Here is a 12,925-nt window from a genome sequence, read left to right on the forward strand (position 1 = left end):
ACAATTCTGCATGATCCCACCAACTCCAAAAGCCCCGAGTAGTGGTCTAGAGTGTCTAGAGTGGAGAGGATCTGTTAGATTTGAGAAAGCGGGAGGAAAGTCTTCTGTCATTTGGAGAGAAACCCCTTCTTTTCCGGTGAGACAGAGTTCCCAGGAAATTCAGATTGGGCAGTCTGACAATGCTTCATTCAGACAGATGAGGAGGACGGGCAAATGGGGAGGCAGAATCTCCTTTTTCCTTTCCAAAACACAGGAGGGGCTCTTCCAGGGCAGCCATCCATGTCCAGAGTAACAAATGTCTTAGATCTTGCATCTGAATGAAGAGGCCCTCATTAAGCCCCAGCTAATATTCTCCTCTAGCCTGCAATATAGCAATGTCTCCTAATTGGTCTCCTTGAATTCAGGCTCTCCCTTCTCAAATCTCTCTTCCATAGAAGACGTAGCTGGGTAGCACGATGGAAAGAGCACTGGTCCTGGAATTGGGAAGACCTGAATTCAAGTGTAGCCTTAGACATTTACTGGCTAGTTAAGTCGCCTAACTTCTGTTTGCTTCCAGAGGGAAAGTAAGGAGGATGATTAGCCTGGTTTTCCACAACAGCTAAAAACCAGATTTGTACTGGACTTTCCAAGACAAAGAGACAAATTTGTATTTTGTCTGGCTTTCGTGCTTTATTCTCCAAGAAAATCAACATGAATCACTATATTGGAGTGAAGATACAGTGCATCAGAGAAATCTGTATTTTGTCTGGCTTTTGTCCTTTATTCTCCAAGAAAATCAACACGACATCGCTATATTGGAGTGAAGATACAGTGCATCAGAGAAATTTGTATTTTGTCTGGCTTTTGTCCTTTATTCTCCAAGAAAACCAATATGACATCCCTTTGTCGGGGTGTGGCTGACTGTGGCTGACAACTAATATGAATTCAGAAGGTTCTACCACTGGTCAGGCATAAATAGTCTAAGTGAATAATTGTCCATATCTCATCTTAAAGACTAAGGGGAAGCCACGGAAGCTACCTGGTCAGGAGAATAATGGGATGTGTCCTCCCTGTCAAGAACATCACGAGCATCTGGGAGGAAGAGTTTGGAGAAGGCGGAAACTGAATGACCCCTGGGAGACCATCACAGTAGTCCAAGCGATAAGCTGAAGGCGATATGAATTAGGAAGCTGTCATGTGAAAGAAGATGTTGAAGACATGGAGGCTACAAGTCTTGGGAGCTGATTGGAGCTGCAAGGAAGGCTGAGGGGGCAGTTTGAGATGACTGAGGTTGGAAATCTGGGTCACTGGAAGGATGCTAATGTCCTCATCAGAAGCAGAGAACTTAGGAAGGGCAAGATCAATTCTGAGTCTGCTAACCACGTGTGCCCCCTAAGGCTTTGTCACAGGCCATTTTCTTGTCTCCTATATTATTTACCATGGTGAGCTCCTCAGCTTTCATGGATTTGACTAGCAACTCTGCAAATAATTCTTAGGATGGATTTTTTAGCCGTAACCTTGCTCCTGACAGCTGGTCTGGCATCTCAAACTGCTTACTAGACATCTCAAACTAGATTTCTCATAGACATTTTAAACCCAACAGTTTAAACTCCTTCTATTTTTGCCCAAACCCTTTTTCTCCTCAATTTCACAATTACCGTTCAGAATCTCCCCATCAGCCTTGCAACCTCCTTCATACTCGAAATCCAAAAAGTTGCCAACTCATGTCATTTCTATCTCTGCAATCTCTCTCCTAAACCACCCCCGGGTTCCCCTGCTCCTGCCTCCACTGCCATCTTGGTACAACCCCTCATCTCTTCATTCATTCTATCCCACCAGGATGTCCTCCATTCAAATCAATCTTTCTAAAGCTCTGATTTGGCCATTTCGCCCACCTCCTCAGCCAACTTCAGGATCAAATATTAAACTAAATCCTCTCCCCTGGCCTTTGTAACCCAGCCCTCTCATGCCTTTCTACTCTTTTTGTGCAGAGAGAGAGGTGGGAGGGCAGATGATTCTAGGTATCAAAGGAAATAGTAGATGGAGTATCCTGTGAGAAGAGAACAAGAAAGCCATATTGTCGAAGATTTTGAGGGGAATAATGAGCACGAAGGAAGGAAGGTTGTGAAGAATGTCAGATGCCAGGCAGAGGACTTCATGCTTGATTCTAAAGGTGGGTAAAAGAGATCTACTGACGTTGAATAGTGGGGTGACATGGTAGGATTTGTGTTCTGCTACGGTTTGTCATTCGTTTGTTTTCAGTCATATTGGATTCTTCGTGATCCCTATTGAGGTTTTCTTGGCAAAGATACTGAAGAGGTTTGCCATTTTCTTCTCTAACTCATTGCACAGATGAGGAAACTGAGGCAGACAGGGTAAAGTGACTTACCCAGGGTCACACAGCCAGTAAATGTCTGAGGCTGGATTTGAACTCAAGAAGGGGAATCTTTCTGACTCCAGCTTGGGCACTTTACCCACTAGCTTTAGAGCTTTAGAAAAATTATTCTAGAGGGATCAGAACATGGAGGATTTTGAAGCAGGAAGATGAATTAAAGTCAATTGCAGTGGGTAGGCATGAGATGATTGAAGACTACTAGGGTGGTGGCCATGTGAGGGAGGGAAGGGCAAAAAAGTGGGGGGGACAAACAACAAGATTTAGAAACGGATGACTGAAGAATGAGTGAGAGCAATGAGTTCAACTCTCTGTATGAATTAGGTCGGCAACAAGGATGACTGGGCACATGTGGGTGCCCTGAACTATAATATAGAAAGATCTGGAGTTATTGGAAGAAAGGTGAGTTTTTTGTCCATGTTTCACCGAGATGAAATATCCAACAGGCAACTGATGATGTAGAAATGAAGAGGGGGAGAGAGACTAGGGCTGAATATACCCATCAGAGAATCATCCCTATAGACATTACAATGGAATCCCCCAAGAGCTTGGGAGAAAAGTGACAGCACATTTGGGCAGGGCATGGATGTCAAAGAAAAAGGGAGTAGATGGACAGGGAGGAGAAACAGAAAAGAACAGTGTCCGCCCCCCCCCCCCAAAAATGGGTATGATACCTAGCAACAAGAAGTTGATCAATAGTGTCAAATGCTGCAGAGCTCCATTAGTGTAAGAGTCCAGGCTTTTAAAATATTTTTGGAGAAAGAAGTTTCACTTATGTGATGAGATGCAAAGCGAGACTACAGGTTTGGGGAAGAGAGGAAGGTTTTGGGAAGAGAAACAGAGGCACTGAGTTAATTCCTTGTCAGGGAGTGTTGATTAGGAGAGGAGACATATAAGGGAATAGTTCCTGGGATGACAGCTAAGAGATTCTGGGTGGTCCCTCCATAGGGAGAGATTAAAGAACATAGACAGTGAACATGATATTGTTGCAGAGCACTGAGCGAGAAAAAGGAATGTTAAGGATGCTTCTAGAGGGACTGGCCTTGGAAACAAGGCAGGTTAGAGAGAGGGCTGCAGGAGGACTTAGCCGGAGAAAACCCAGAAGGGTCTGAAGTGAGAAAAGGAAAAGAGGAAGATCTTGTGAATAACCTCAGTTTTTCAGAGAAGAATTAGGTGAGGTTCTCAAGGGAGAGAATGAGGTGTGAGGAGAGAAGATGGAGTATTGGTGGGACCTGGGGGGAATTGGATAGAGGAATGATTAGGAAAATTGGAGGAGCAGAAACATGTGTCAGTGTTCCCAGCCAGGTTGGATGTTTCTTTCTTTCTTTCTTTCTTTTTAATAGTATTTTATTTTTTCAAATACATGCAAAGATAGTTTTCAATAGTCCCTTTTGCAAACCCTTGTGTTCCAGATTTCCCCTCCTCTTTTTCCTCTTCCCCAAGACAAGAAGCAGTCCAACAAAGGTTAAACATGGGCACTTATTTCTACATTTGTCAGGCAATGCAAGAAAATCAGTTTGAAAGAGAAAAAACCATGAGAAAAACAAACAAAGAAGGAGAAAATACTACATTTTGATCCACATTCAGGCCCTGTTCAGTTCTCTCTCTGGCTGAGGAGGGCACTTTTCAACATAAATCTAGAGGGATTGTCAGAGATTGCCTCTTGTTGAAAAGGGCCAAGCAGGTTGGAACATTAAGAAACTGAACCATCCTTGGGACTTGATTGGCTGAAGGCCATCAGGATTGGGCCATTCCTGGGCCTGGAGACCAGAGCACATGACCAAAGTGGCCGGCACAGGGGCTGGGAGATGAGCCCACAAAGCCAATGGCCTTGTTGAAGTCCTCTGCCTGGGCAGAGCCTCTCCCTTGGTCAGCACTGCATGAAGTGGAGGCCGGGAGACTTGTGGAGTGGAGACCGTCCTGGTTTGGGCTCAGTGAGCAGTAGTAGCCCGTCCTTTGTAGTCTCTGAATGAAGGTAGTGGGCGCAGGACTCTGCATCCAAGCCTCATGCTGTGGGTGCTGAAGAGCTTCTCTGGGGAGTCCTGGGTAACCTGAGATCCATGGGCTCCCCTCCAGGAAGAGACCTCGATAAAAGGAGCCCCCAGAGTGGTCCTCGTGCACGCGGTTCTGCCGCCTTCGGCCCGGGGAGTGTCCCGACAGGCCGGCCCAGAGCTCGGTGCGCCAGGGTGCAATCCCCCTCTGCTTCTTACTGGTCACGAGATGTCGGGGAAGCTCTGGGCTTCGGTCCCACTTGTCAGAGAAGTCCCTGGCCTGCGCGGCCTCTGGGGTTCTGTGCTCCTGCCTCCCTCCCCCTCTTTCTCCCCACCTCGTCTTCCCCTCGCCCACTCTTCCCATTGCAGTTCCTCCCTTTCTGCCTCTTCTTTTATGCTCCCTCCTTCCATCCCTCGGCTCCCTGCACCACTTTTCTTCTTCGTGCTCACTTTTCTCTATATTTCCCTCCTGTTTTCTTCCCCTTTCTGTGTTCTGTGACCTCTCCCTGTCCTCACGGCTCCTTCCCTCCCCTCTCACTTCCATGTCTCTGTCTCTCTTTCTCTCCCTGGCCCCCTCTTCTTCCTTTACAAGTTCCATCTTCAGAGTCCCAGTGAGCGTCAGGCGGAAGGTCCCTCAGACATCTCCCGCTGAGCTATGAAGGGTAAGTCTTGAACCCCAGACCAAGGCTTGGGTCCCCAGGCTCTGCTCGGTCTCTGCCCCCCCCCATTTGCATGCTGAGCCCTCCAGGAGCTCTCTGGCCCCAGTCACAGCCGGAGAGGTCCAGACGGCGCCCTTCCCTTGGCCAGCACCTCCCTGCTGACCTGATGCACCAGCTCGTTCCTCAGGCAGTAGATGAAAGGGTTCAGCAGGGGGGCCACAACGGTGTTGAAGAAGGCCACCCCCTTGTTGAGGTCCAGCCGTCCGGTCTGAGTGGGCCGGAGGTACATGATGATGCAGCTGCCGTAGCTGATGGAGACCACCAGGATGTGGGAGGAGCAGGTGGAGAAGGCCTTGCGCCGGCCGCTGGCCGAGGGCAGCCGGAGCAGGGCCCGGATGATGCAGAGGTAGGACGCGGCTGTCACAGCCACGCCGCCGGCCAGGGAGCCCACGGCTATCAGGAAGGCGAGCAGCTGCAGGAGCCGGGGCTCGGTGCACGCCAGCCCCAGCAGCGGGGTGCTGTCACAGAAGAAGTGGTTGAGCACCTTCGGCCCACAGAGGGGCAGGAGCGTTACCCAGATGCAAGGCCCCGTGAGGAAGAGGAAGCCCCCGGCCCAGCAGCCCAGCACCAGGCCCAGGCAGACCCGGTCGGTCATGAGGGCCGGGTACCTCAGGGGACGGCAGATGGCCAGGTAGCGATCCACAGACATTACGGCCAGCAGGAAGGACTCCACTGTGCCCAGGATGAAGTAAAGGCTCATCTGCAGGAAGCACCTGGCCGGGGAGATGGCCTTGTGGCCCGTGAGGAGCTGGCTGAGGACCTGGGGCGTGATGTCCGAGGTGAACCCCATCTCCAGCAGGGAGAAATTCCTCAGGAGGTAGTACATGGGGGTTTGCAGGCGGCGGTCCGCCAAGGAGAGGGCCACAATGAGCAAGTTGCCCAGCAGGGTCAGCAGATAAGTGGGCAGGAGGACCGCGAACAGCAGGAGCTGCAGGCCCCGCAGGTCTGTGATACCGAGCAGGATGAACTCGGTGCTCTCCGAGTGATTGCCCGGCTCCCCGTGCCCTCCTGGAGGCATCTGGAAGTGGGGACAGAAAGGGGGTCAGAGGCTCCCAAAGCAGTCTTTCGTCTAGAAGGGACTTTAAAGGATCTATTTGTACAAAAATATTTATATCAGCTCCTTGATGGACGTGGCTGTTTTCAACAGTGAGGTAAGTCAGGCCAGTTCCAGGGCTCTTGTGATGGGGAGAGCCATCTGCATCCAGAAAGAAAACGATGGGGACATAATGTGGATCACAACATTGTATTTTCACCTTTTTTTTTTTTTTTTTTTTTTTTTTTTTTTTTGCTGTTTTCTTGGTTTTTTTCTGTTTCATTTTTTTCCCTTTTCGATCTGATTTTTCTTGTGTAGCATGATAAATGTGGAATGTATAGAAGAACTGCACATGTTTAACATATATGGGATATCTTACTGTCAAGGGGAGGGAGAGGGAGAAAAATTTGGAACAAGGGTTTACAAGGATGAGTGTTGGAAGCTATCTTTGCATATATTTTGAAAATAAAAAGCTATTATTAAAAAAGAAAAAAAAAAGAAAAACCTGCTTACAGAGGAATAACTGGTGGAATCTGAATGGAGATCACAACATTCTATTTTTCCTTTACTCTTTTGTAGGTTTTCCTTTTGGACTCTGTCTTCTGTCACCATTGACTAATATGAAAATATTTCATCATTGCACCTATTTAACCTGGATCAAATTGCTTAGTGTTTCAGGGAGGGGGAAAGTGGGACTTGAAGGAAGGAAAGAGAAAATTTGGAACTCTGTAATGTTTCTGAGCGTTAAAAGTTGTCTTTAATGTAATTGGAGGAGAGAAGATTGTCTAAATTTAAAAACAAACTCCGTTAGGCAGGGATTAAATTTTATTCTATTTATATTATATTATATTTGTATCCTTATTACTTATAGTAAGTGCTCAAAAATAGTAATAAGCTTACTACAAGTTAAATAACATAAAAATTAATGTTAAAATTGTCTTTACATGAAATTGGAGAAAATACTTTTTTGACAACAGAACGGACTTTAGAGACTGATCCCAAATCAATTGATTATTTAAAAAGCATTTATTAAGAAATAAATAAATGTTAGGCTCTTTGCTAAGCAGTAGAGATATGAAGAAAGGCATATGGGGTTCTAGATTCAGAGATCTTACATTATCGTGGAGGAGACAATATGTAAATAATGAGTTAAATAAAAGACATACATTGAGTATGTGAGGTAATAGGAAAGAGAACAGCACAAACGACTGTGAAGAGACTCCTCTATAGAAGACTGGACTAGAGCTGAGGCTTAAAGGAAGCCAGGGAAGACAGGCGGTGGGAAGGAAGGAGATCCCTGCAGCATCCAGGCATGGGAGGCAGCTAGAACAAATGTATGGAGGAGGAGACAGTGTCCCAAGTGAGGAACACAGGAGGCTATTTGCTGTGCCTGAGTCTTCTAGTGAATGTAGATTGGGTCAAAAGTAAGAAGTCTGGAAAGAAAGGGACAGCTAGTGAAGAACTTGAAATGGCAGAACATGGCGCCCTTTAGGTCACTGCCAGTCAGCCAGATGAATTATGTAGATGATGGAGACATAAAGTTCCCTTTACCCCCTTGGAACCTCCATTTCCTTCTCTAAAATTGGGCTAAACATTTTGCCCTTCCACCTCACAGAGTCACTGTGACAAGCTAGAAAATGGGGGGAGACACAGGGTTGTTCTTATAATTTGAGGGTGGCTCTGACACCGTTCCATGGAATAAAGTCACAGGAAAAGCCCACTGGTTCCACTTTGAGGGGGCACATTTGTCCAACTCATTAGCGAGCAACAGCACCAGCTCCATGAGGTCATGGTCCTCTTCCAAAATGAAGGACGAACAACAAGACAGAGGATAAATAGGATAGAAAGACAGACAGATAGATAAATGATAGACGGATGGATGGATAATCTGATAGATTGATGGGTAATTAGATAGATAGATGGATGGATAATCAGATAGATAGAGAGATACAAAGGTGAGAGACAGACAGCCCTCCCTCACTGAAATCCAAGTCATTTGCATGTCACACAGCATCACCTCTTGGTCATGGTCCTCTTTGAGAATGAAGGACAAACAACATGGCACATGCATCACAACGGCCCTGGGAAGGGGATGTGTATGGGCCAGGGTTAGAAAAGGGAATTATCATGAACTCCTAGATATAGGGCAGCTTGCCTACAATTGCCAGCTGGGCAGCGTTTGGGGTGAGCTGCCTTCCTTAGGAGCCCGGGTCTGCTTCCCCAGGAGATGGGGCCAGTGTCTTCTCCAGGCCAACCATTGTGCCCCAAAGCCCCTAAGTCTTCAGGACCAGCAACTTGTCTCATTTCTCCTTATCCAGAAGCCATCTCCCCCTGTCCTGAATCCACACGTCCTGGGCACTGACAGCACCTGCCGGCTGGAGCTAACAGGGGCTTGGATGTTACCTGGACCAGCTTTGGCTGAGCAAGGTCATTTCTATTTTGCCCTCATAGGTAGAGAGTCTTGACTGACCACTGAGTCAGTCTGCCCCCCTGAGGCCTCCTCTTCTGCCCCAGCTTTTCCCCTGGAGCCAGGCAGAAAGTGTGCTAATTAATACCATATGGCAAATTGTAGGAGGCATCCATAAGGCAATGGCATGATTCCCATTTTACAGGGGAGAAAACTGAGGCTTACAGCATTAAGAGATTCACTCAGGACCACCCAGCAAACAAATGTCCAAGGCAGGACTTCCCCCAACTCCAAAAGACTCTCCAGCAATCCACTATATGGGAATTAAAGTTCTCCCTGGGATCCATTTCCTTTTCTGGGACTCTTGGAGGATCCCTATTAAGATTCCTTTCAACTTGGATATTGGGTGATTTAAATTCTTTATTTTCCAGATGACGTCCCTGAGACACAGAGACAACAATGGACTGCCCCAATAGCAAGTTCACAGCAACTGGACTAATCAATTAATCCATCATTCCAGGGCCGCTAGGTGGTGCAGTGGATAGAGCACCAGCCCTGAATTCAGGAGGACCCGAGTTCAAATCTGGTCTCAGACACTTAACACTCCCTAGCTGTGTGACCCTGGGCAAGTCACTTAACCCCAGCCTCAGGAAAAACAAACAAACAAACAAATTAATCCATCATTACCTAGGCAGCCATGGCTTCCTCAATTACACAGGGTTTGAGGAGATGTACATTAGGAGACCAACTAGCTTTAATTAAATGATGAATACTATATTATAAGAATAAATGTAATAATATAAATAATAATTAACCAATTAATTATGTTGATTAATTAACCTCTAAGAGCCTTTCTAACTTAGAGTCTCTAATGCCAGGTTATGGAGAGACCCATGGAAGGGGGTGATAAAAGTTACTTCTGAATTCACTTACATATTTGGAACTCTGTGGTCCAAGAAACTTTCTGCAGACCTTAGAGAGTAGTCAGACAGGGCTGTCTTTTGGCCTCATAGAATCCAGAATAGGATAGGAAGGGAAAGGAGAGAGAAAAGACGGAAGGGAAATGAGAAGGGAGAGAAAAGGAAGGAAGGAAAAGAAGAAGGGAGAGAAAAGGAAGGAAGGAAGGAAGGAAAAGAAGAAGGGAGAGAAAAGGAAGGCAGGGAGAGAGGGAGGAAAGGAGGGAGGAATGAAGGAAGGAAGGAAGGAGTGAAAGAAGGAAAGAAAAAAGGAAGGAAGGAAGGAAGGAGTGAAAGAAGGAAAGAAAAAAGGAAGGAAGGAAGGAAGGAGTGAAAGAAGGAAAGACCCATTTAATAAACGATAACCAATATGGGAAGCACTTTACAAGTACTATCTCATTTAATCCCTACAACAACCCCAGGAAGGTGTTGTCTCATCCATTTTACAGATGAAAAAACTGAGTCAGGCAGAAGTTAAATGGCTTGCCTAGGGTCAAATTTGAGCCTGACTCAGCCCCAGCCTCTAGTATACCTGCATGCAGCCATGTTGCCCCCATTCCAGATGTCTCCATCCCAGCTGCTCAGCTTGGTGGTCTGGGGATGAGCTGGTTCTACGAAGTCATGAGCTCAAACCCCGGCCCCAACTCATCCCTTCTGGGATCATGAGGAAGAACTTCCCCCCCATTTGCCTTAGCTTCCCCTCTGAAAAATGAACGAGTGGGTCCTGGGATGATAAGGAGGCCTAGGAGCCAAAGCTCTGGTCCAGCTCTGTCACTGCTGCCTCAAGCCCAGCTCCTCCAGGTGAGCCCCCATGGCCTGATGCTCCATGTGGCTGCCACTGCCAGGGACAGGTGGTCCGTGCCACACATGAGTGACATGGGGCTCTATGAGGGCCCAGAGCCTTTTTCCTGGTGTCAGACATGGGAGAGGACATAGAGGGATAGAGCAGAAGGGAGCCAGACAGACGGACATTCAGGGAAATGTCCTGGAGGACAGGAGGGGATGGGGAGGCAGAGAAGAGAGAGGACTTACTCTCGCCTTGGTGAAGGGCTGTGGACTCTGGGGCAGGAAGCTTCTAAGCCCAGGCTACGTTTCAAGTTCCTGAGACTCCATCCTCAGTCAGGAGGACCAGGGGGGACATCTTGTGTCTCCCCTCTCCAGGCCCCAGCCTGAGCTCTGCGCCTCAATGTCTCTTGTGACCAACTCAGCCAGTGGGGACCTGGGAAACTCCAAACTTTTAATGGCCCCCAAGAGTCTGATTAAGCCGCTGCCTCTGAGCTTTCTGTAAGAAGTTGCTCAGGCCCCGAGCCTGGGGTGAGGGAGCTCCGTGTTGTTGTGGTCTCTTCCTCCATGGTGCTCAGGCATAGGCGCCATGTCAGTTCCACAAGTAGCTATGACTTTCCTTCTGCGCTTAAAGTTCTCTTCTCTGCCCATGGAAGATGTTAAATTTAAATCCCATCATTTGTTTAATTTTATTGTTCACAAGACAAACCCCAACATTTGAAACAGTTGCAGAAAGAAATTTATTAGGTAGCTTTGTAAGGAAAGCGAACCAGACAGGAAGTATGGCTGCCTCTTGTCAGATTCTGGAAGATTCGTATAATGCAGAATTTAAACAAGGGCTTGAGGACATTTGCCTGATTTCCCTCTTGGAGGCAGTAGGTAGCCTCAAAGAGCAGGGTAGCTTGAGATGTGTATCAGTGGGTCAGTCGATCTATTTTGGAGAACCCAAAACACAAGCTTTGGGTGGACCAAAGACAAGGCCTGGGTACAGAGCCCCAGGCAGATCTAGGAGCTGGGCCCCCCAAATCCCTCATAGCCCTCTCCAGCATTCTTGGAGAATTAATGAGATGGAGGAAGTTTTAAACAGTATAATAATTGATAAAATGGCTCAAGAATCAAAATCTGATCATTTCATTGGTCCCAACAAGCTGGACCACAGAGAGTTCCCTCTTTACCTTCTCCTGTCAGCCTACATTTGGAACATAAACATCCCTCACTTGGCTGTAGAAGAAATATAAACCTCGTATATTCAACGCAAAGCTCCACAATATGGTTGAGCTCTATATCGTAACTCTAAACACCTGCTTGTAACATTTATAGCCAATTATTCCCCCTTAGTACCCTCTCAATGTCCATCCCTCAGTCACAACTCTCCTGCCATACTCTTCTCTTGCCCCTTTACCAAACTCCTCAGGGTTGTCTCTTCCATTTGCATCCCTTCCTCAGTTTGCTTTACCCCTCAATTGTTCTTTTAATTACCTTTCCTTATCTGCCAACAACCTTCTTCTTGTCTCTGAGCGGAATTCTTCAGGGCCTCTGTTGTGTCACTGTTCTCTTTTAATTATCCCGACTCAGTCTCCCTAAATTGTCCTGCCTCAGTTTCTAATTGTTCTGCTCAATCCTGCAAAACCACTCCTCCCTCTTAACCATCAGAATATTTGATAAGAATAAAAGATCTTATTCTTAGAATATCAGAATGCCTCTCCCCATCCCGTTCCCACTCTCAGCACCAGACTCCGCCCCTGCCTCCGTCTATCCCCTGTGTTTGAGCCATATATATAGCACAGAGAACTCACATTGGCAGCTGGATTCTTGGAGACAATAGTCTCATTCAGCCCTGGGACCAAACCATGGATCCATTTGGTCCCAGTAAATCTCTCCCTTTCAAACAAAATATTAAACACTCTCTAATCTCCATCTTGCCTCAGTTTCTCCGGAATTACACCTCTTTCTCACTGCTCTAGGACTGTATTTACTCTCTTCACATTCTTTTATAAACCTTTCAATTGCCCCTTTTCTTCCCTTTTTTGGTGCACTGCAAGCAGAATTTGGAGAACTAATGGTCAGCCACGTCTCCAATTAGAGACCATGCCAGGATTCATCTGAGTCCATACCCTTCCTGGGCAGGCCCTGGATCAGAAGCCAGACCTCCGTGCTGATAACTGTTAGCTATACCTCCAGGCCCAGTCTCGCTCTTGGTTTTTGCCTCATATCAGTACCTGCCAATGGGACTGATGGATGTCACATCCAATAAAATTCATGGTTTTTTTCCTTCTTAAAACCAACTTTTCTCCTAATTTCTTTATTTCTATAAGGGCTCTCTTCAGAAGTAATCAGCTCTTGTTGATTAACAATAGTTCCTTCCCCCAATAATTATGTCTCTTCAATACAAGTGTTCTGATTTTTAAAAGCCTTGAGTTCTGAATGAAGACTTCCTCACACTCCTTGACTTTATAAAGCTTTAAAGAACAATAACTAACATTTATATATGACGTACTCTATTTCAGATATCATGCAAAGCACTTTACTAGTCTCTCATTTGATCCAGTTGCAAGAGTTTTCTTTTCCCTAATTAACCACTGCATAAATAAGCCAGCACAGGATATAGGCAATCTTCAGGTACCTCCACATTATTAAGTGATGGGCAGTTCTACAAGTGACTTTT

The 12,925-nt window shown here is 46.6% G+C and overlaps 2 protein-coding genes across 2 annotated transcripts in view; both read right to left on the reverse strand.

The window, feature by feature from the left end:
* The window catches only part of LOC141562595 (uncharacterized), a 173,344-nt gene that overhangs the window by 45,517 nt on the left and 114,902 nt on the right, over positions 1-12,925 (reverse strand). The gene's annotated exons all lie outside the window — the stretch shown is intronic.
* On the reverse strand, positions 5,109-6,273 carry LOC141560016 (olfactory receptor 6E1-like). Its single transcript, XM_074297650.1, has one exon. The coding sequence runs from the start codon at positions 6,097-6,099 to the stop codon at positions 5,128-5,130; it is 972 nt and encodes a 323-aa protein (XP_074153751.1). The 5' UTR covers positions 6,100-6,273; the 3' UTR covers positions 5,109-5,127.

This window comes from Sminthopsis crassicaudata, chromosome 3, assembly GCF_048593235.1.
Source record: "Sminthopsis crassicaudata isolate SCR6 chromosome 3, ASM4859323v1, whole genome shotgun sequence".
NCBI classification, from domain to species: domain Eukaryota; kingdom Metazoa; phylum Chordata; class Mammalia; order Dasyuromorphia; family Dasyuridae; genus Sminthopsis; species Sminthopsis crassicaudata.

Excerpts from the sequence above, each read along its gene's own strand:
- LOC141560016 (XM_074297650.1), bottom strand. The coding sequence starts at position 6,099 with ATGCCTCCAGGAGGGCACGGGGAGCCGGGCAATCACTCGGAGAGCACC.